This window comes from Natator depressus, chromosome 1 (assembly GCF_965152275.1).
Source record: "Natator depressus isolate rNatDep1 chromosome 1, rNatDep2.hap1, whole genome shotgun sequence".
Taxonomy (NCBI): Eukaryota; Metazoa; Chordata; order Testudines; family Cheloniidae; genus Natator; species Natator depressus.
The window spans coordinates 190,932,151-190,956,730 of record NC_134234.1 but is presented as its reverse complement, the minus strand read 5'-3'; the positions used below and the strand labels follow the sequence as shown (position 1 = coordinate 190,956,730).

Genomic DNA, 24,580 nt, shown 5'->3' with positions numbered 1-24,580 from the left:
GATCCAAAGAGATGCTTTTAATGATGATAAAGACTAGCACCTTGCAGGCAGGCACTGGTTAACTCAAAAGTGTTTTGCAGATGCTGCCCACGGAGCTTCAGCTGCCCAGAAGAGAGACTAAATTACTGGTGCTTCTAATATTCATATTTCGTCTTTGGCACTCAGGTAGGCACACAGATTTGTAGTTCTGTTCAATATCCTTGTTCCCAGAGCTGTGTGTGTTCTCCCCGGGATGGTGGTTGGGGTGAGGTAGGGGCATATCTTCTCCTATATTTATTATAAAAATGAAGGGCCAAATAGATCCCTGGATTTATCCCCACTGACTTCAGTGGAGTTTGATTGAGAACGAAATTGGCCATCTAGACAGAACTCTGTTGTCACCTCAATATTTTGAAAACACTCCTGCCTCTTTCCAACTGGCTTATTTTAAAGCACTAAGGATTCCATTATTTTCCTGTGTGGAATTGGTCATGATGTGAACCCTTCAGAAATGTCACTGCTCTTATTGTTGACTCTGCTTCTCTGAAGAGGTGAATCATTGAAAGCTGCTGTTACTCAGTTTCTTCACAGATTAATGCTGAAACCAAACTGTTCTGATTTTCCTTCACCCTTTTCCACTCCATCTACTGAAGCTCAATTAAGGGATTAAAAACTCAAAATAAGAGACTTGAAAAAATTATAAATGCAGGAAGTGCCAAGTGAAGGAAGAATAACTTTTTTAATATAGCTTCTGTTTCAGGTATTCTCACTTTTCATACTTTACAGCAATAAAATCAAGATGTAGAGTATGAAATTTGGGCCGAGTTTTGAAGGTAGTTACCTGACTGTAAATACAGAGTAACTCCTCTAAAGCCAATGGAGTTACTCTGGATTCACTCCAAAAGAACTGAGATCAGAATTTGGTTTTTGCGTGCCTAAAGCAAAACTAAGGGACAGCTGAAAGGTATGTCCCTAACCTCAGATGTCTGCTACCTGACCTTACAGTATAGAGGTATAGAAATAATCCACAGCCACTTACAGTATTCACGAGCAGATTTAAACCCAGGCATGTAAGGGGCTTCTATCCACTTATAAAAGAACAATCATTTGCCTCATAAAGGTGAAGTAGATTTGCCAGAAATGACTCTAATAAATCCAACTTAAGATGCAAAACTATTTATGAACACTCTTAGTATAATAAAGGGTTAACATTTTCCCCAGATCCGCAGGCATAATCCTAAATGAAGACCTCCAGTCCTGTAATGGAGTCCACTTGTGGCCTAACCTCCCTCCCCACTCATCTCTATTTACAGAATGTGAAGAAGCTGTCTTATTCTTCAATATACGTGTAACTTACCTGTTCCATTTTCCTTTCCCATTTAGGGTCAATGATCCAAACCACATCCATTGTACTGAGTCCAAAGATGGTCTCAGCATTACAGGGTGAAACAGTGAGAGCAGTCTGTGCACAGAACATTGAAGAAACGGAAGGGTTGGCTATAACTCTGAGAAGACACAGCAGCTCTGCTAAGCTGTGTTACATACAGCTTGGAAATTTCACCATTTGGAGCAGAAATTGCACAGACCGTATAAACCTAGAATATAATAAGCCAACAAAAGAGGGCTGTGTTGTTATGGAGAGAGTCTCTGTCAAAGATTCTGGTGTTTACAGCTGCACCTTGGACAAGACAATCCCTCCTCCTGTGAGAACGCTAAGCCAGTCTCACATTTGCCTCACAGTGTCGGGTGAGCCAGGACTTCTCGGTGTTCCACATATCCTAAACGCTGCAGTGCTCTGATATGTGGGTGAAAGGACAGGTTGAAATGCTTGTGTGACGTTCACTGCTGTGGAGTGTGGGCTGCTTTGTGATGACTAAGCTCTGTAGTGACAATCTGAGCCAGTATGGTTACTGGGCTGGCTTTCCATTTATCATAGTTCTTGTGGGGGTGCATCAAAGGCTCCCTCAGCTCCTGTTTAACAGGTAACACCTCGTTCCCTGGTGCTCCCCATGAACACAGACACCAGTTCTGTGCACATGACCTATTTCCCCCTCCCCCACCCCTGGGACTGAGCTGCTCTCACTGCTATGGCAGAGCAGTTTAGGGCTGTTGAGGAGGAAGAGGTGGCAGAGCTCTGACCCTTGAGCCACGCCACTCGACCCCAGTTGAATGGCTTCACAGGGGACCCCCTGATTTATGGAACCCAGCCCTGGGCTATCCCGCAATTCACAGTGACCGGTAACACCTATGGGGCATTGTACGGGTAAGGAGTTACAGGGAGCAGTGACTAGCCACCTTCCCTCTCTTTCAGCTCTTCCAGTGGTTGAGGTTTCTTTGGCCTCTTCTTCACCCATTGACAAGGAGACCACGTTAACTTGCAGTGCTTGGGACTTCTATCCTGAAGACATCCAGCTTTCCTGGAGTAAGGACAGCCAGTTGTTCACTAACTCAACAAGGAATGACTCTCTGTTCCACAATAGCAATGGGTCTTATTCCTATAGAAGTAACCTTGTTGTTTCCAAAGATGACTGGAATGAATTTGCCCAGTTTTCCTGCCAAGTGAATCACTCTACACTGAAAATGCCTGTTGTGAAAAAGCTCACCCTGACCCAGTCTGGTAAAGGTAAATGTCTACTGTGCATTTTCAGGTTGTTTGTTTAGTAGCACTGGTATTCAAGATGTTCATCCATGTTTGTGTTAGGAAACGTATTAGCATTCATTTGTACACAGTGAAATAAGCCCTTTATTTTTATTGTTTACTCTGAGTGTGCTGAAGTTGACACTTGTTGGGAGAGCTCACAGAGATGGAGTAATAAGACCAAGACCCACATATTTAAAGATACTTCCACATTATGGGGCTCTGCCTTGCAACAAATAACTGATTTAGGAGCCTAACTCTCAATTTCAAAAGGGATATAGGCATTTAGGAGTCAAGATTCCATTGACAGTCCATGGGATTCACAGCCAAACGCAATTTAAGTTTTAGGACAGTACTCTGCCTCTAAATAGCAACATCTTTTAGTTGTTTAAGTTGCTATTATTTGTAAATGAATAGAAGCTGGGTCTCCTGAATCCTACTCCAATGCTTTCTCCAGCAGGCCCTTGTGAAATTAAGGTCCTCAGTGTTTATCATTAGTGATCTGACTTTTTGTAAAGAGTAGAATGATAACATTTAACTGGGTAATTACTAAATCTGATTGAAAAATTTTAGCTAAAAAGTTTTCTTGATCAAATATGAGATTTTGTCCTAATGAAAATGTGTTTGCAGGAAAATGTCAATTTCAGTAAAATTTTCCAATTTTTTGAAGGGGAAAATTCTAAATCAAATGTTTTAAATGGACAGTTTGCAATGTCAACATTTTCAGTGTTTCAAAACAAAATATTCTTGTTTTGATCCAAAATTTCAAAACATTTTGTTTCAACATCATAGAATCTCTTTTTTTCTGAACTTTTGTTCCCCTAGAATTTCTGCTATTTTGATTTTCATCCCAACTGAGGATGAAAACAAACATCAAACTATCAGAATTTCTCACAGGACAGAAATTTCTTTTCCCTACCAACTCTAGCAAATACATCCTGCCTTCCTAAATTCCCCTTGTAATTTTCTTCAAAAAAGTAGTGTTTGTTTCATGAGGTGGAACATCGATGTGCACTCTTGAATAGCTTCTGAACTTCCTATTGTGTAATTTACCTGAGTTTTGTTTTCTAAAGCATCTTCAGATTACAACCTGTACTGGATCCCTGTCCCACTGTTTGGTCTCTTAGCAATAGTGGCAGCAATAGTTGTGGCAAAGTCTGTGAAATTAAGTGAGTATTCAGTTGTTTGTTTAGTCTTTTTTATTTACAGTTAATGTGATATACGCTGATTAATTCTAACACCATATAGGTGGCACCGTTGCCTTCTGTTTGAGGGAATCAAAACAACTTTAGTGTTCGTGGTTATGTTGCCTTCTAATGACTTGAGGCCTACCAAGCTGATGTAAGCCTTAATACTGATGCAAAGTCTTGCTTAACTCAAGTGATAGATATCTGTGTATTTAGAGCTGAAGAACTGAAATAGAAAGAAGGTAAAAAATAAATAAAGATAATATCATTTTTTGTTAGAATGGTGGTTATTGGTACTCCTTGGTGCTCTCCTGCTCTGATGGACTGAATTATCACTTTTTCACTTCAGCAGTCGGCTGCCTGCTAAATACCGGAAATACCATTTCCGCAAACGTCCCCTAAAGCCTTCCAAAGAACATGAAAAAATGGGTGTTGCCATACCAACTAACTATTTTCTCATACCAACTAACTAGACCAACACCTTAATTGATTGGTCTTGTTACAGTTGGTTTGGCAACACCCATTTTTTCATGTTCTCTGTGTGTATATATACCTTCCTACTGTATTTTCCACTGCATGCATCCGATGAAGTAGGTTTTAGCCCACGAAAACTTTTGCCCAAATAAATTTGTTAGTCTCTAAGGTGCCACAAGTACTCCTTGTTTTTTTTTTTTTTTTTTTTTTGCTGATACAGACTAACATGGCTACCACTCTGAAACCTGTCCAGATAATGAAAATCTTCCCTACAGTTGGTCTAATTGATACCTTTGTTGTCAGTCTGAGCAGAGAGGCCAAGGTCTGAGTAAGCATGGAAACTCAATTACCCTTTCCCTGCAAGGTCGGCATGGAGGTTCATTGACAGGGTAGTGTAGGGAAGTTTGCACTGCTGCTGTCCCTGTTGTCTGGCTGAACAAGGGACTCCATGCCTAGGTCTGCCAGCCTTGCACATTTCATCATCGCTAAATTTGGGTGCTGATTTTAAAAGAAAAAATTGACAATGTACCCACGATATGCTATACAATCGCAGCATACATCATGTGTTAGTGCAATAGCTTTCCCAGCTGTGTGTCACTTACGCATTATAAAGACATACACGTGCGCAGTGGGTGGAATACCAATTGATGTTGAATAAAACAGTCCCCTCAAAAGTGCTTGACACAAAAAGACATCTTCTGCTGGGGGCGAAATACGAGCTTTAGTTCCACCTAATAGGGGGATTTAATTGTAGAGTTAAGGTTTTGCTTTGCATTAACATTAGTGAGTGATGAAATTATACAACCTTATAAAAATAAAACTGTGTTCCTATCCCAATAAGAGGATGTGTATTATCCCTCTGTGTATTATCCCTCTGTGCAAAAAGCTACTGTATGCATTGTGTTTTATGAAATATACTCTCTCTTGTGAGCAAATATAACCCAACATTAACACAAATGTATCACTGTTCTGGATAAATTAGAATATAATTTGTTAAAATACCAGTGACACTTAGATCAATAATCAGTTCCACATTCCAAAACTGTGTTTTATGTGTATAAAATGTGCTGTCTCTTTTGGAGCTAAGCCCAGTATTATCTACCTGTTTTAGGATTCAAGTCCACATCACAGAGCTCCGCAGGAAGGGGATTGCCAGAGACAGCTGAGACACATCCTCCGCAAGAAAGCCAGAGTGATACAACCTATTCATTGCTTACTCATTATCCAGGATCTGCTTTATGAGCTGCTGTCAAGTGTAGTACGTGGGCTCTGAAATATAGAAGAAGACAATATTGCATTCCACTGCAGTCTTCAGTGTTGGATGTGCCTATCGGATTATTACAGACAGGCGCGTCTAGAGAAACAAATAATGACTTGCTCCTGGTAATACTGAAACCTAGAGCTGTTAAACAAATGGAATAGAAGCAGGGGCAGAGCAGTTTGCTGGACACTTGTTGGAATTCTCAGAGATAAGACAGTATTATGAAACAAGAAGACAGGCATGTAATCTGGCACATAAAGGGAATTAAAACACTCAAAGGATTTTTTAAAAGGTGCCCAATCTGAGTGCCAGGTTACTGTGTGCCTTGGGGAGATGATGCACTTGTCTGGTGGTGGAGTATTATGGGCATGACCATGAGGTTAGGTAATTGTATGCATCCAGCAGGACTTGATACTCTTCCTCTTGAGTCAGTATTGAACCAATATTCCATCAGAACAGTAAGGGGATGTTTTTGTTCAAGGTTCTGCTTTTCAGTTGTCATGTTAAACTTAGGTACCAATCACTTTTGATCATTACTTACGAAATACATCATATGTAAGATAATGAGTGTTCTGGCTATATTCCTGTGTAACAGCAGTCTGTCGAAAATTCCCCATCTAGTTTAATTCAGATACAGCATGATGCGTGCTGTCACACATCTGCCATATTCCACCACAGAGGTGGAGGCATTTCAGTAGCTGGCGAAGTGATCCTGCATGCAGTATGTAGTTTGCAAACCGCTTTGTGAGGTGCTTGGGAAGCTTTTTGGATGAAAGAAACGCTAAATAAACGCAATGTTTTATCACTGAGTGAAATAACCCTGCACTGATTGTCTTTACCAATGTTACACAAATCCTTCCTCTGACCATATCTGAGTGTATTCCTCAGCCATAGGCACTTTATGAAAGACACTGATGATCTAAGTTGTTGACTTTCATAGAAAAAACTATCACCATGCAGCAATAAGAATAGCTATATTTTTTTACTATATTCTTACTAATCCTCAGTTCCCTGTGTTTTTACCCAGGACACTGGAGTATATTAATGCATTGAAATGACAATGTCTGACATTTCTAAATGTGAGATCAAAATGGAGGTGCTATTGGGAAGAAAATGGTGTTGAGGGTGAGGGCTTTCTGTTAAGTGTGCTCGCTTGACCATAGTTTTGTTCTCATGTGTCAATTGTATAATAGTTTAAAAATCATTAAAGATATTTAACAATGAAAGATAGCTAGAAGGATGGATAGGGAGCCTAGATATCTGTTTGTGTCAGACCCGATTATTTCAATTTTGTTTTTAGTAGGTTTTCCAAAGACCACTACAGCTGAAATATTAATTCAGGTATGAGAGAGAAAAAGTGGAAAGAGGGTGAAAAGAGCTAATCAAAAGTGAGGGGGTTTTGTAGGCAAATTGTTAGCTGCTCATAAGGTTCTGAATTAACAATAGAGCTGGGTCAAATTTTGAAAGCTTCCTTTTAAACCATAATGGATGGGATTTTAACAGCTGACTTGACATCCACTCCTGTTACTTATAATGGGATTTAGGTATCCATGTCCCTCGGGCAGCTTCAAAAATCTCAGCTTTAATATTGTTTTCAAATGAAAGCTTAGAGCTTGGCCCTGCAAATACTTACCATCAAACATAGTTCTTATCTCTGTGTTTAGTTCCATTGGTGCCAGTTGATTTAACACCAGGGTAACTGAGATCAGAATCAGGTCCCAGAGAAATAACACAAGGAACACTATTGACTGTATTGTTAATTTTCAGCTATAACTCCATTAAAAAACACCCTCCTTTTTTCGATTTATTTGGCACTGTCGCTGAAATTTCAATGTACCACAGAATTCAGAATCAACTGCACTACACAAACCATGGGCCCAAGCACACAGTTTAGATCCAGCAGCATACATGGGGCGGGGGGCCTTAATTAAGCATAATTTCATAGAAGCCAGTGAATTGTCTTAGATATAGTGACTCTCAAGCAGCCAGGGCTGGATTGGAACCAACCAGCACTCTAGTGGGGAAAGTGTGTTCGTAATAGCAATTTTTTATGCCATCCATTTCCCCTGAGTTTCTCTTTCTTTACAATCAGGAGGCACAGAATACATTCAGTTGGCAAGCTATTCAGTAAAGAAACATTTCTAACTTACTTAGAGATCAAAACTAATTCTAACTGGCCCACTATCCCATGGTACCAGTGCTTTCAAGTTCAGCATTATGTTTCTCAACTTTCTAGAAAAAGAAAGCTAACTTTAACAGGAGTCATAGGGATTGGTCAATTAGGAAACAAACAAATAAAAAAAAAACCCTAATCTATATCCATCTTTGCAGACAACTTCCCTAACAAAAGGATGTCCATATATAAGGCACTGGGGAAAGGACCAGGGTAGACAAATTACCCCCAGAGGAATGGGGTTTGATCTGGAAAACAGAACCATCAACCTCAGTCTATAACCTAAAAAAAGAAAAATTCTTTAAGATTACGTTTCAATGGTAGCTCACACCAGTCAGGTTAAAAAAAAAAAAGATTGAATGGGGGGAAATAGTGGAGAAATTGCAGTGAAAGAGGAAATTTTATGCATGTTTGATGGACGGGTCCAGTCACTAGAGAATACTGGGATGCAGTTCATGACCAAATATAATTTATTGGATATTTATTACCAAATGACCCTTTGCTAATCTTCTTGGGGCTTCTTGGTAGAAATGTCACACAAAAGGAGGTGAAGAATTGATCTCTCGGCTGTTAGTAGTTGCTCAGCTAATGACAGCTTTTCATAGGAAAAAGAAAAAATAGTCCAGCCAGAGAGGAATGCTTCTAAAGTATATTGGACGTGGTTGTTATGAAAAAGTTAATGCACCAAATCTGTACTCGGCAAAATACCCAGATGACAAATAGAGACTTAGATATTTGGTTACCATTTATTTAATATTAGGACAAAATACGCTCATCTGTTTAAAACAAAAAATCAACACATCTGTCCAATTTTTTTTATATTAACATGTGATAGACATACCTGGACTGTTTAAATACGGGTAATCAGAGATTGCACTCAATTTAATAAAATCTCTAGAAATGACATGTCATTGACATTGTAATGATGCTCATGCTGTAGTAATACCCTGTTAAACAGAGAGATCTGATTACTATATTCCTGTAAAATGTGTCTCTAACCAAAAACTCTCTGTTGTAATGACTATCATTTTGTTTCTGATATTTACATGGCAAGGGTTTGTAAGCCTGCCAATACTTCCTAAATATAAAAGTTAAAAAAAAAAAAAAATCAAGGGGCTCAGAGCAGCCTTGGCCAGTCTGCACAAGGACAGTCATCTCTTTCCCTGACAAAGGTGACTTAAAGACAAAACAAGACACAGTCTTGTGGGGACCACAAGATCTAGTGATGTGTACCTCAATTTCTTGTTTCACATTTGAGAGCAGAGCTCACCCCATGCAGAGGACCATGCACTCCTTAAGTACTTGAGGAGGGGGAAGGACTTTTGGATTGGACCTCAGCACAATGGTAAAATTCACTGCAAAGCGGCAGCAAACAGGTGAGGGGAGGAGTCATTGCTGGAGGTCTCATAAGGCCAGACTGAATATTTATTCCCTGAAAGGTTGAGTGCAAGATTCCATACCAGTAATAAGGGTGACCTGTTATTTCTTAAATATGTTGATCTACCTGCTCCCCAAAGGAACATATTTTTGTGTCTCAAATGGCAGCACTATGTCAGTGAAACCTTACATGACCCTTACATGTAGGAAGCTGTTAACCTGCAACAATGTTCTGTACGTGATACTTATAAAACATAAGGTTAAAAAGCGTTGACAATGCCCCTTCGCTTGTAATCTGTGTGATGTACCTGCCCCCGGGTTTCTAGGAGGGCTGGCCAAAAAGATTCTGCTAAAAATATTTATGACAAAACACTGGGTTTTTGGCAACATGAAAATTTTTGTGAAAACCCAAAACTTTTCAGGTAAAAACTCAAACTGTTTTGAGCATTTTCTGATTTGTTCATTTTTTCACAGGGTGTGCAGGGCAATGGGGAATCAGGCCCTCCATCTTTTTTCAGACTGTATCTGCAAACCTATCTTTTCATGCCTGTCAAGAACTGAAAGGGAAGGACACAGCCCAATCTGCTTGGAGTGGGTCTTCTGGTTCATGGTTTGTGTTAGAATCATGTTTGTGGTGTTTCCTCAACATAATGCAGCATTGTTTTCTCTCTGTTATTAAAAGGCTTTTGCTTAAAAAAAAAAACTTTTAATTGCTCTTTCCCTCTGCTATTTATCATATTATTCCTTAGCTCTGTAGGTCTGCTATTTAATTCTGAAGCATACTTTTATTGGCAAGACCATAACCAGTGTTGGGCTCTGATCTTGTAATAGGATCTGTGCGGGTGGTCTCGCACCCCTGCACAAAGTCCCATTGAGATTAATGGGGTGCCTCACAGGCATGACGGGCCACCCATGAGAGTTGGATTGAGGAATCAGAGGCCTTAAATTGTCTTGTAGCCTCACACTGTACATCAAGGAGGTTTATTTTATCATTACTGTCAAGAACAAGATGCATTATGTTACAATCTGTAGAATAAGTGAAGTTCTTGAGTCTAAAAATTACAGTAATTTCACACCGGAAGAATGAATATTGGGCATGGGAAGATCTCGGCTTATGCACAGGGGCTACTCAGACGTTAGAGAGTTGATGTTAACCACAGGTGGTGGTGTTGTGTTGGTATTTTGCAGAGCATTTGCTATTCTCTCTCTCTGTCAGATCTGTCTCTTTGGTCAGTGTCTCGGTCACAGGGCTCACTCCACCTCTGTACCTTCTCTGGGCTCTCTGAGCCTACCCCTTGAGGCCTCAAGCCTCATGCCTTTACCTTGCCTGGGCTGGAGTCTCACAATTCTCCCGCTCCTTAGAAGAGACCCTGAGCTACGGCACCAGGCCCAACAGATTTCTGCCACCTGAGGTTCTTCCCTTTGGGAATCTGTGACCAGTGCTGAATGCAGTAACCAGGCAGCCTTCTCAACCCCAAGTATTGTTTAATTTTAAGAGTGGGAACAAAGCTTTTGGAGAAAAAAGATTTAAAAAACAACAGTCAATCTACACATATCTATCTTACCTAAAGGTTTACCATCCCTTGATGGCTATGTAGGCAGATCTACCTTCTTCAGACAGGCTTCAGTGTCTCATTTTGGTTCCCGCAAACACTCCCCCTCCACTCCCTTGAGAGTGTGTTCCTTTTTAAACCTGCCAGGGTTCTTTTGATCTTCTTTGTTCTCAGGCTTTTTCTCATCCTGGCATTGTTTCTTAACAGCCCTCAAGTGTTTGAGGGGAGGCTTATCTTGAGTCATGTTTTCCTTTTCTGCTTGTTTTTCCTGTCAGCCACCTATTACACTAAACCAATATTTTCATACCACAAACATCCCAGTAACCAGGTCAACGTACACTATCCATAGATATTTCAGCACAGCTCCACAGCCATCACCTTGTGTCAACTCTGCACTCTTTATATTTTTTGAGGTAATCGTTGACAGACGTCTATTTCACAGAAATAACGAGGAGTCCTTGTGGCACCTTAGAGACTAACAAATTTATCTGGGCATAAGCTTTCGTGGGTTAGAATATGCCCAAATAAATTTGTTACTCTCTAAGGTGCCACAAGGACTCCTCGTTTTTTTTGCTGATACAGACTAACATGGCTACCCCTCTGAAACCTGTCTATTTCACAGACACTGCACTTGGAGGACAATGTTATCGGTAAGCATTTCAACTTCCGCCTTTTTACAGCACATTGAACACCAGCTGGAGACTCCATACTCCTACCCAAGCCAGTATGAATCTGTCACGAGGTGATGTGTTTCTTAGGGCTTGTCTATAAAGAAATTGCACTGGTTTAACTAAATGTGGCATGTTAAACTCATGCGACTTTGTGTGTGAATACTCCTATTTTGCTTTAAACCTAGCTTATCAGTTTAGCTTGCGCTTATGGCCTTATCTACATGACCAAGTTGCACAGGTTTAACTAAAGGTGTGATTTTTAAACGGATTTAGTTAAACAGGTGCAAACCCCTGTGTGGACATTCTTATTTTGGTTTAATAATATCTTAGCTTAAATCGATTAGGAATCCCTTTAAATTAAATCACAATAAGTCATTCTTAAACTGAAATCAGTGTACACTGGAGTTTATTCTGGTTTAATTAAAATTAGTTGAAAAATTGATTATAGGTTTAACCAGTCACATAGAGTTAGACAAGGCCATAAATTACATGTGCAAGCTAAACCCATGTAAGCCAGGTTTAGTAGCATCTACACAGCAAGTTGCAACGGTTTAACTAAACCAGTTTAATGTCACACCTCTATTAAACTGGTGCAACTTTGTAGACCAAGCCATAGAAAGAGCTAATGGGCCAATTCCTGTCTTCGTACCTCATGACATGCCATTGACTTTAACAGAGTTGCAGCAGACTGAGACCAGTTCTGGAGTTTCATGATAAGGGCTGTATTGTGGCACCTACGTGTGATTCACACATCTCAAATACACAAAGCACTTTAAACCAAAATTGGTGCTATATTGCTCATTTGCTCAAATTATGTGAATTAGGTGGGAACCCTCCCAAGTGTTTGGTGTGGATTTCAGGAAGCTTGCTGTACAGCAGGAGGGGAGGTGTCAACAATTATCTATCAGCAGGAAACCAGGATCCAGTGACAGCTTTCTATGCGTAACAAGAAAGCTAAAAGAAAAGGAGTACTTGTGGCACCTCGGAGACTAACAAATATAATTGAGCATAAGCTTTCGTGAGCTACAGCTCACTTCATCGGATGCATACTGTGGAAAATACAGTGGGGAGATTTTATATACACAGAACATGAAACAATGGATGTTACCATACACACTGTAACGAGAGTGATCAGGTAAGGTGAGCTATTACCAGCAGGAGAGAAAAAAAACCTTTTGTAGTGATAATCAAGGTGGGCCATTTCCAGCAGTTGACAAGAATGTGTGAGGAACAGTGGGGGGGAATAAACATGTGGAAATAGTTTTACTTTGTGTAATGATACATCAACTCCCAGTCTTTATTCAAGCCTAAGTTAATTGTATCCAGTTTGCAAATTAATTCCAATTCAGCAGTCTCTTGTTGGAGTCTGTTTTTGAAGTTTTCTTGTTGAAGAATTGCCACTTTTAGGTCTGTAATCGAGTGACCAGAGAGATTGAAGTGTTCTCCAACTGGTTTTTGAATGTTATAATTCTTGACGTCTGATTTGTTCCATTTATTCTTTTACGTAGAGACTGTCCAGTTTGGCCAATGTACATGGCAGAGGGGCATTGCTGGCACACGATGGCATATATCACATTTGTAGATGTACAGATGAACGAGCCTCTGATAGCGTGGCTGATGTGATTAGGCCCTATGATGGTGTCCCCTGAATAGATATGTGGACACACTTGGCAACGGGCTTTGTTGCAAGGATAGGTTCCTGGGTTAGTGTTTTTGTTGTGTGGTGTGTGGTTGCTGGTGAGTATTTGCTTCAGGTTGGGGGGCTGTCTGTAGGCAAGGACTGGCCTGTCTCCCAAGATCTGTGAGAGTGATGGGTCATCCTTCAGGATAGGTTGTAGATCCTTGATGATGCGCTGGAGAGGTTTTAGTTGGGGGCTGAAGGTGACGGCTAGTGGCATTCTGTTATTTTCTTTGTTGGGCCTGTCCTGTAGTAGGTAACTTCTGGGTACTCTTCTGGCTCTGTCAATCTGTTTCTTCACTTCAGCAGGTGGGTATTGTAGTTGTAAGAATGCTTGACAGAGATCTTGTAGGTGTTTGTCTCTGTCTGAGGGGTTGGAGCAAATGTGGTTGTATTGTACAGCTTGGCTGTAGACAATGGATCGTGTGGTGTGGTCTGGATGAAAGCTGGAGGCATGTAGGTAAATATAGTGGACAGTAGGTTTCTGGTTTAGGGTGGTGTTTATGTGACCATCGTTTATTAGCACCATAGTGTCCAGGAAGTGGAGCTCTTGTGTGGACTGGTCCAGGCTGAGGTTGACGGTGGCATGGAAATTGTTGAACTCATGGTGGAATTCCTCAAGGGCTTCTTTTCCATGGGTCCAGATGATGAAGATGTCATCAATGTAGCGCAAGTAGAGTAGGGGCATTAGGGGACAAGAGCTGAGGAAGCATTGTTCTAAGTCAGCCATAAAAATGTTGGCATACTGTGGGGCCGTGCGGGTACCCATAGCAGTGCCGCTAATTTGAAGGTATACATTGTCCCCAAATGTGAAATAGTTATGGGTGAGGACAAAGTCACAAAGTTCAGCCACCAGGATTGCCATGACATTATTGGGGATACTGTTCCTGACGGCTTGTAGTCCATCTTTGTGTGGAATGTTGGTGTCGAGGGCTTCTACATCCACAGTGGCCAGGATGGTGTTTTCAGGAAGATCACCGATGGACTGTAGTTTCCTCAGGAAGTCAGTGGTGTCTCGAAGATAGCTGGGAGTGCTGGTAGCGTAGGGCCTGAGGAGGGAGTCTACATAGCCAGACCATCCTGCTGTCAGGGTGCCAATGCCTGAGATGATGGGGCGTCCAGGATTTCCAGGTTTATGGATCTTGGGTAGCAGATAGAATACCCCAAGTCGGGGTTCCAGGGGTGTGTCTGTGCAGATTTGTTCTTGTGCTTTTTCAGGGAGTTTCTTGAGCAGATGGTGTCGTTTCTTTTGGTAACCCTCAGTGGAATCAGAGGGGAATGGCTGACAGCATTTCTGCTAGCAGCACTTAGTTACTGATTTCACGACAAAAGGTTTCGCTGAAGTTAGCAGCACCGTGCTGTTCCCTCTCAAATTCTAAATGCTGCTTTAAAATGGTTGTTTTGTGGCAACCCACTCTCTGTCCCTGCTAGAAACTATTACTTTGACATGTACATGGGAGCTCCCGCACTGGGAAGAGAGACGGCTGGTTTAGCCCTAACTGCATGATGTCTAATGGGGCTATTGAAACATCTACCCCTTATTTAGGTTGTAAGCTCTTTGGGTCTTTTTTTGCCCTGTGTTTGTACAGTGCCTGGTCCATGACTGGGGCTCCTAGGTGCAGAGCTGTCCTTGGGTTCAGCAAATCAGGGCAACCACCCCAGGCCCCACGCTTTCGGAGGCCCTGCACTTCGATAAAATCGTGAGGAGGCAGGCAGGGAGGGGAGGCGGGTGGGTGAGCAGGGTGAGGAGGCAAATGGGGAGGCAAGCGGAAGGTGGGCAGGGGGGTGAAGAGGAGCCCCCCTACCAGAACCTCCCCTCCCCCAAGCACCTCCTGCCCGCTGGCAGGCCCCGCCGATGAGCACCTCTCCCTCCCTCTCAGAGCCTACCGTGGATCAGATGTTTTGTGGCATCAGGAGGCGCTGGCAGGGAGGGGAGAGGAACGAGGGAGCAGAACTGGGCTAGGAGGAGGTGTGGGGGGAGGAGTGGGGGTAGGAAGAAGCGGGGTGGGGCCTTGGGGGAAGGGGTGGAGTGGGGGTGGGGCCTAGGCGGAGCCGGTGGGGGAGCCCCCCCTGGCAGATTAGAAACTTGGCGCTTCTGTCCCGGGGCCCCACATCCCCCTAGGGACAGCCCTGCCTAGGTGTTAAGATAATGCAAATTTAAATAATATTACTGACCTCAACGGAAACCAAGGAGCTCAGTACTGGAACTTCAGCATAATTCTGATCCAGATGTCAATTTAATGGCTCAGGTTCATTTCTACTAAACACTGATCATTCCATATTTCAGCTTGTTGAAGGGACACAGTGAAAGGTTAGAAAGGCCCCAAATTTGACCAGCTTTGTTATTCCTGTTTTGTTGTTGTGTGATTTTAAATGTATCTTTATTAAAATCATTGAAATAGTAACAAAGAAGTTTCTTTCCAAGGACAAATTGCAGGAGTCAAATAATACTTCCAATAAAGAGACATTATATAGAGGGGAATACATGACAATCCCTGCTCAGGAGAGACAACAAAAGAGGTTTATGCTTTGAATTTTATGTGGGAGAGGATGAGGAGTGTTATCACTATTTTGTTTATTAAAAAACGTTTCCATCTGATTTCCTGTTAAGAAAAAGATTCGTATTAATCAGAGACAAGAGACAACCCAGCTCTCAAGAGAAACCCTACAAAAACAAACCTGTATTCAGGCAAGAGGAAAAGAAAAATTTGCGGAGGGAAAAAGTTTGTTTCCAGGCTTTTAAGGGGCTATTCTAAGCAGGCGAGATAATCTACCTCAATATGAGGAGAAATATTTTAAATTAATAACCCTTTTGATACACTGAGATCCTTCCCTGTGGATTCTCAGATAGGATGGGCAGCTTCAATAAAACTGTCATTAAGAGAACAAGGATATAGGAGGGAGAAGATAGTCTTGTGATAGTTGCCTTTTTTAGTTATACAGTCATATTCAAATGCAAAATCCCTCCTTGCTCTGCTTCCTGCAGTTTGCTTTGTTCATATTCATGTGTTAGTATACTGGTCATAACCAGTGGCTCATACTATAAACCACAAACTATGTCATTAACTTAGTCAGGAACTTGGTTCTTCTTCCTGTAGACTCTCTAATGTGCAAATATCTTTAAGGTGCTCACTCTTTGTTACATTTTGGGAACTTTTTTCTTGTTAAATTTTGTTTTTACAGTTTAAAGGGAAAGAAACCCCAGTTTGTCTATTATTTGTTTGCTGAATTTTTTGACTGATGAATGGATGGAAGGGCAAAATACAATGGAAAATCATCCATGAAATGAAATCTAATTAATAGAATGAAAGCTTGAAACACAAAAAACAGCTGTCACCAGAGAGTCTGGAGGCCGTAGAAGCCAAGACACCAATTATTTGGGGGACCTATTGTGTAAGGAAATTAAATTATGGTGCTTTTTCTATGCTAAATTTGTAATAGGTGTTGGTCATGATATTGGAAAACCACACAAACTAGAGAGTTTGATGAAGCTTGTATCGTAAATGTTTGCTTTCATCCTGGACCATCAAAGTTTTTGAAGTTATTTTCTTTTAGATGTTCAGGCAGCGAGAGGTTTTAAAAGGCCTCAAAATATAGCCTTGATCCCAAATTGCAATTTGTAATGTGTGGGCCTTTTTCCATCCATGACTCCACTGGGACTCTGCATGAGCACATGGGTTTGCCCTAGTGATCCTGATGAAGGATCAGGGTTCATATGCACATCTGAGCAACCCGATTAATGTCATCAGTCTATTCAGTCCATACACAGCAGATTAAACGTGAGAATTCTATTAACCCTATTTTGGTGTAGCCGGTTTTCAATACACTTTCTCTGTTTGATATCCCCACTCCCCAGTACACATACACAACACACACTTTCTCTCTTCTGGTATAATCACCTTCTAGTTTAAACGCAGCTATGTGCGACCACTTGAAAAGTGACACGCCTGGTTGATGTGAATGGCTTGATGAACTCCTGCGGGAAGAGTTCATTTGGAGAATCTAATAAAAAATGGAACTGGCTGCAGTTCTGAGTGTTCCACAGCAACTTGCCTTCTACACTGCAAGACCGTGGGTGGGTGAGTTTTTTCCTAGGTGAATTTATGTAGTTGTAAGTCTCTAGAGCACCGTCCTACAGCTGTGCAAAAGTGCTGAATGTTTTGTATGAAAATGTTCAGGATTTTGATTTTGGTGATTTTTGTGCTCCCCTAAAATGTCATTCTTTTCTTGAAACTCGGGGAAACAACTCTTTTCAAATTGAAAACGATAGCTTTCAGCTTTTTGAAGCAAAGCCGCCTGCTCTTAACCAAAAATCAAATTTCACTCAAAAGGTAAAATTCACAATTGTTGAATTTTTTCATTAAAATAGCACAATTTTCATTGTTGTAATAAATGGGGGGAACCCTCAAATTCTGTGTGGTTTTCATTTTGTTGCCAATATTTCAGAAAGTTCTAATTACCTTGATTGAAACTTAAAAAAAAAAAAAAAAAAAAAAAGAGCAAGAGCACCTCAGCCGAATCTGGTACTCATTTGCATCATGTTGAACGGGGCGCTTTAACTTCCCTTCACATTCACCTCATTGATTTTGTGTTAGACACAAGCTATTGGTGATACAGCAAATGGCATGTTTACTGCTGAGGTCTAGCCTATATTAGAAAGGGTTTGCCAGTATAGCTCTACCTCCTAATGAAAGCACAGCTTATACTAGCAAAAGTGCTTTTGCCTGAGTAGTTAAAACCCCTTTCCCAAACAAAATAAGCTACACCATCAAAAGGACTTTTTGCTGGTATAACAGCATCTACAATTAGGGCGTCTGCCAGCATATCTGGTCAGAGTTATGTGATTTTTTCCCTATTCCTAACAAACATAACTATGCTTTGAAACATTTTAAGTGTAGATTCAGCCTTAGTCAGCACTGAACCAACGCCCATGTCACATCAGCAGTAGCTTTGCTCAGATAAGCCTGGTCTACAGTTAAAAGCTCTATTGGTAAAAGCAGTGACTTTTGCTGGTGTCTCAACTATACCAGCAAATCCTTTCTAGGGTAGACAAGACCTAAAAACCATTGAATTTGTCCTGATGTTAACACAATAGCTGAGATCTGAATTGACAGGACAGTCAAAGCTATCACTCCTACAGGAATTGTAACACAGCCACGTTGCACGTACACGTTGAAAAAAAGAGTTATTACCTCAAGCACTCTGTAGCCAGCTCTACCCTGGGAGATGTCTGCGTTTACGAGGAGCCCTACTGAAGATTCACTTTGTTGTTCAAGCACGTGAAACAATACATAAATCAGTGGGGCTCCCCCCAGTGCAGGCCTGATTGCAGAATGAGACCCAGAGACAGTAGCAGAAAGTGCAACGTACGTGCAGGGGGAATGGAAATCAGAACTTTAAATTTCATAAATTTGTATAGATCTAAAACTCAGTCATGAATTTCTATTAAACATGATCTGCAATGGGGAAAATAGATTTCTGACTTTGTTTCTTTATGAAGTAGAAAGAAGGCCTAACAAGGTGTTTTGGGGGTTGTACTGGGGATTTTATTTTGTTTTTTTGTTTTTCTTGTACGGGAGTTTCTACTTGTTTGGGGTTTTTTAACCTTAGAGAAATAGCAGGAATATCAAGTCTTTTCTTTTCCTGTTTTGCTGGAGGTTTCCCTTAAAGGTCTCAGAGAAGTGAATTAGGATTTTTCTGAGACCTAGTCTACACTAAAAATGTAGATCGACCTAGCTATCGCACTCCAGGGTGAGAAGTTCACCCTCCCACCCCCGTGCATTGCAGCTGTGCAACCTAACTCCCCGTGTAGGTGTGGCTAGGTTGATGCAAGAATGCTTCAGTCACCATAACTAGCGCCACTCAGGGTGGTACACTGCACACATGATGGAAAAAAATCCTTCTTTTGCTGTAGGTGCTACAGAGGCATAGCTATGGCCTCAGCCTTTAATTGAAGGTACTGTAGTGTTGAATTATTAATAAGAACTTTTATGTTAATTGTTAGACATCCATGTTAAGTAGCTGTTAGCACAAAATAAAGGGCCTGATTCTTCACTCCATTACTGCAGTTTTACACTGGTTTAATGCCCCTGAAGCTTTGTCTACACATACAATTTGTATCACTTTAACTATCATACCCACATAAAGTGGTACAATCTTTTGTGGGCATTATAGTGTGCCACCCATAAATGTACTTATACCAGTACAGTATAAATCCATGCACAAAGTGCAACAAATGATACTTGTATAAAGCACCTTTATACCAGTGTAACTGCATTCACACTAGGAGTTGTGCAATATAATTATACTGGTAAAAAAAAACACCCCAGACCCTGAAGAGACTACTTATACTTACTGGTACACACACTCAGAGGTGAATCAGGCCCAAAGAGTTTTAATAATTGACTAAAGATAACTTTCTTTCTCATTTAATTAGGTTTCACTTGCTTGGTGTCTGTGATGTCATAACCCTACCAGTTCTCCAGTCATCCAGAGAGTTCCATGAAAAACAGGGTAGCCAGCACCTGAATTTCTAATGTAAAAAAAGGCAAGAAAAAATTAAAACAAAACAAGAGCTTGTGGCTGGAATTTTTCACAGCACACTAAGGGAGTTAGGCAACTGACTCTCAATGAGATTCAGCAGTCACTGAGCTCTGAACTCGCTTAGGTACCTTTGGAAATCTCAGTATGCAACCCTAAACTACCAGTGAAATTAATTTGATTTAATACATTGAAGTAACATTTTAATTTAAAGTGAAACTACCTCTTCCAAATTTTAATGAAAATTATAATTGAAATAAAGGCTAAATTTCTGCATAAATAGATGGTCCAAGTGGTTAGTGCTCTTGGGAGACCCCTGGGTTCAAGTCCCTGCTCTGTCACAGATTTCCTGTGTGGCCTCGGGCAAGTCACTTAGTGTCTCTAGGCCAAATATGCAAAGGTCTTTAGACACTCAAAGATGCAGATAGGCACTTACTGGGATTTTAAAAAGTACCAAGGGACTTAACTCTCATTGCCTAAGCACTTTTGGAAATGCCAGTTGATACCTATCTTCCTCTTCAGGTGACTAAATGCCTTTAAAAATCTGGACTTCTGTGCCTCAGTTTCCCAGCTGTAAAATGGGGATGATAATAAATGAAAACTCCACAGGAGTGTTGAGAGGCTAAATACATTTAAGATGGTGAGGCACTTAGATGCTATGGGGATGGGGGGGGGCATATAAGTACCTACGATACCTACTTAGGACATCAGCTAAAGTGTTATTTTTACACAAGCAAAGATCTGTGGAATCACAGAAAGGCCTTGTCCTCATTAGAGAGCTGAAACAAAAAATCTCAACCAAATCAGCTATAGGTACAATTAGTATGGTGATAAACATGCTGGAAGCCACCAGAGCCCAGCTTACTAATGCTATCACTGGTGCAACTGAATCAGTGGGAGTGTCTGTGGGAATTGCAGACAAGGCCACTTTGCAAATTCTGCTCTGAGTTACATTGGTGTGACTTCAGCTGAGTTACACTGAATTTACACCAATGTAACTGGCAGCAGAATTTGTGCCCAGAAGAATGGTTCTAATGCTTGGTATTGTCATAGCCAATAACCCACATTCCCCTCAAGCTCAATCTTGACTAGACAGTAATGTTTGTGCTTTTTCTTTCTGTGTCACTACTCGGACTGTCAAGTATTTGTGAAAATGAAGAGTTGGGAAGAGGGTTTATGGAAGGAGATTATCAAGCACTGTAAAATGCTACTTTGTGTCTGTTTTACAGAAGCAGGCCCTGGCAATGCAGTTTCACAACAAAGATGATATTATGCTTCATGTACTTGCTTTGGATATCAGGTAAATACGCAGGGTTTATTCCAGTTCATTTCTCCTTAGTGTACAGAAATGGAATTTCTTCAGCTTAATTAATGAATTTCATCTTAATAAAAAGTATTGGAGTATTGGTTGATCATAGGATGACTATGAGCCGCCAATGTGATATGGCCGTGAAAAAAGCTAATACGGTCTTGAGATGCATCAGGAGAGGTATTTCCAGTAGGGATAAGGAGGTTTTAGTACCGTTATACAAGGCACTGGTGAGACCTCACCTGGAATACTGTGTGCAGTTCTGGTCTCCCATGTTTAAGAGTGATGAATTCAAACTGGAACAGGTACAGAGAAGGGCTACTAGGATGATCCGAGGAATGGAAGACTTGTCTTATGAAAAGAGACTCAAGGAGCTTGGCTTATTTAGCCTAACTAAAAGAAGGTTGAGGGGAGATATGATTGCTCTCTATAAATATATCAGAGGGATAAATACCGGAGAGGGAGAGGAATTATTTAAGCTCAGTACCAATGTGGACACAAGAACAAATGGATATACACTGGCCACCAGGAAATTTAGACTAGAAATTAGATGAAGGTTTCTAACCATCAGAGGAGTGAAGTTTTGGAATAGCCTTCCAAGAGAAGCAGTGGGGGCAAAAGATCTATCTGGCTTTAAGTTTAAACTCAATAAGTTTATGGAGAAGATGGTATGATGGGATAACATGGTTTTGGTAATTAAATATTCATGGTAAATAGGCCCAATGGCCTGTGATGGGATATTAGATGGGGTGGGATCTGAGTTACCCAGGAAAGAATTTTCTGTAGTATCTGGCTGATGAATCTTGCCCATATGCTCAGGGTTTAGCTGATCGCCATATTTGGGGTCGGGAAGGAATTTTCCTCCAGGGCAGATTGGAAGAGGCCCTGGAGGTTTTTTGCCTTCCTCTGTAGCATGGGGCACGGGTCACTTGCTGGAGGATTCTCTGCTCCTTGAAGTCTTTAAATTAGGATTTGAGGACTCCAATAGCACAGATATAGGTGTGAGGTTTATTGCAGGAGTGGGTGGGTGAGATTCTGTGGCCTGCGTTGTGCAGGAGGTCAGACTAGATGATCATAATGGTCCTTTCTGACCTAAATATCTATGAATCTATAATAAAAATACATCCATCCACTGCACTAGGTGCATGTACTCCTAACACCCTAACCTATAGTCTGATTAGCAGTTTTGCTTATATAGGGCAGCGTGCCTTTAAATAGTCTGTGAGCCCTCTAGTGGTACTCACTGTGTTATATGTTCTAGCAGCCACCAGAAATCAGTCATAGCAGCAGTATGTAGGTAACTGGTCCTTTCATGTGTGCGTGTAGTTCTTAAGCATGGTTATTTATCACCCAGCTGTGCCTGTGTGGTTTCTTCATATTAATTTTTTTGTGTGTAGAACAAAAACCACAACAACTGTGAATTCAAGAAAGGTAGAAATGTGTGTCTGGAAAGGGAATAAGAGTCAAATGGAAGGAGATTTGGGGGGTATTCAAAGGTTCTTGAGTTTTTGTTGGAACAGCCTATCTTAAACTGTTATTTTAAGCAAGTTGGGTTAAAAGGACACAGCAATTTTGAAGCAAATTTTTTTTGAGTACCTTCTTGAAAGCAATTGACTCAAACGCACTGCTCTATTTACCATGGTGTGGTGTTTTTTGTTGTTGGTTTTTTTTTTTTTGAAGAAATGGTAGCATAAGAGCAAAGTGCTTCCGTTCAAGTGACTCATTCTAAATGATGACAGGTTTCAGAGTAGCAGCCGTGTTAGTCTGTATTCGCAAAAAGAAAAGGAGTACTTGTGGCACCTTAGAGACTAACCAATTTATTTGTTAGTCTCTAAGGTGCCACAAGTCCTCCTTTTCTTCATTCTAAATACACTTCCATAGTAATTTGTGGAAACAAAGCATAGCTAAACTAACTGAGAGGTAATTAACCACAAAGAAAACAAGGGACCCTAGTATGAACAACATTGAAATACATTCTATATTGCTCTTTTATGAGCTTATCTGCTTTAGTACTGATAAGCAGATACAATCCATGTGCATGACTTGGGGGGCTGGGAAACTGTCCACTTGTTTCAGCTCATTCAAGAAAATTGTCTCCTCAAGGAAGAGAGGTTCTCACTCTTATAAGACTATGGCCAAGATTAATTGAATTGTAATTTGCACCAGCCTGCTCCTCAGGGCAGCATGACCCTGTATTCCTGGAAATGGGAAATGTCCTTGTTTTCAGGGCCAATGTCCATATCAGTTTCACAAAGGGAGTGTTTTGTCTCTGTTTTTGTGAGCCCTGCAGATAGGGACCATGTGTTTGCTGAGCTGTTACAAAACCCAAAAGACTGACCTAGGCACAGGTATGTCCTTGGGAAACACCACTCATTGGGCCATCACAGGTTGGCACCCTACCTGCCCCACCCCTATCAGACTTCCTAGTGAGCTCTTCCCCCCTCCCCATCCCATCTGCATGAGTACTCAAGTCAGTCTTCCTACACACAGTCAAATCCACATGGAGGGAGAAGGACAGGCAGGCAACCATTTTTTTCCCCCTCTTTCATGAACCTCAGCGGCCAAAACCTTACTGTGTCTCACCTCTCTGACCCCTACCAAAATGGTCTTCCTCTCCGGTCTTAGCGTGACAGAAAGTTTTGCTTGCAGCATGAGGCCCAAAAATTACAAAACACTTCCTCAAAATTTGACAAGCATCTTTTTTGCAGATCTCTTCAAATGTCTTCTAGGTAGAGATGAGCAATGAGGCTGTATTTTGGCTTTGCCAAAAAAAACCCTCAGACCAGCGGAGACTTGGATCCATATTCTTCATCATCCAAAGCCTCAGGAGAGCTCAGGTGAAAAGTTCTTGTTGTGGCCCATCTCTACTTAGTTGCCATTTACTCTGTTGGGCAGCTAAGTCTATGAACACACTAATATGACATCCAAACGTTTTTCCTTTATGATCTCATTCCCACTTTCATGAGTCAGGCCTCCACCCAAAATCATGAGATTTTAAAAATAACATTTCTATCTTTTTATTTGTCTTCTGCCATTAGCCAGCCTACTAGCTTTTAGGGGTCATATTTTCAAGTGTTTCTCCACAACCCTATGGGAAGAAACTTTTTTTTTAATAAAAACCAAGAATCTCACATAATCGCGTGACTCCAGGAGCTGGGGCTTTAGGAAAATATATCAAATACTATGAAACTTCTGAGAAAATTGTGAGAGTTGACAACCCTGCAGTTCCAACACTTTTTTTTTTTTTTTCTCAGACCAGCAACCACCAGTTTCTTACACTCTGCTTTACATTCCTTGGGAATGAGGGCAAGCAATAGCCTTTCTCTGAAGAGAGAGGAAAGCACATTTAATGTTACACAATACGAGTACATGCATCTAGGTAAGGTCAGATTTGACAGTGGATAAACAGACAAATAAAAGTTTAAATAGTACATTACACCACAGCTTGTCTTGATAAACAGAAGTAAGTTAGCACTGCATTCCGCAGGCAAGAAAAGACATGACATGATATAGAGGAAGTGATTTTGCAAATTAAAATCATGACCAAACTGTAATTCTCACTATTGCCAACCTCAAGCTTTCAAACATCACAGGTCAGACACCAAACAGTCATGGGATTATTTTAAAAATACAGGATTTTTTAAAAAAACAATACATTTGGGGGTGGGGGGTTGTTTGTCTTTTGGGGGGGTTGCCTTCTGGTTTCTGAGCCATTAAGCTGCACTGTGGCTATTAGGCTG

General features: G+C 41.0%; 1 gene segment (V, D, J or C); it reads left to right on the top strand.

Moving 5' to 3' along the window:
* Positions 1–1,613: 1,613 nt before the first annotated feature.
* Positions 1,614–5,999, top strand: LOC141984220 (immunoglobulin heavy constant epsilon-like). The segment is given in 4 exon segments: positions 1,614–1,725; positions 2,291–2,602; positions 3,691–3,786; positions 5,390–5,999. Coding segments are annotated over 4 exon segments (651 nt in total).
* The last annotated feature ends 18,581 nt before the right edge of the window (positions 6,000–24,580 follow it).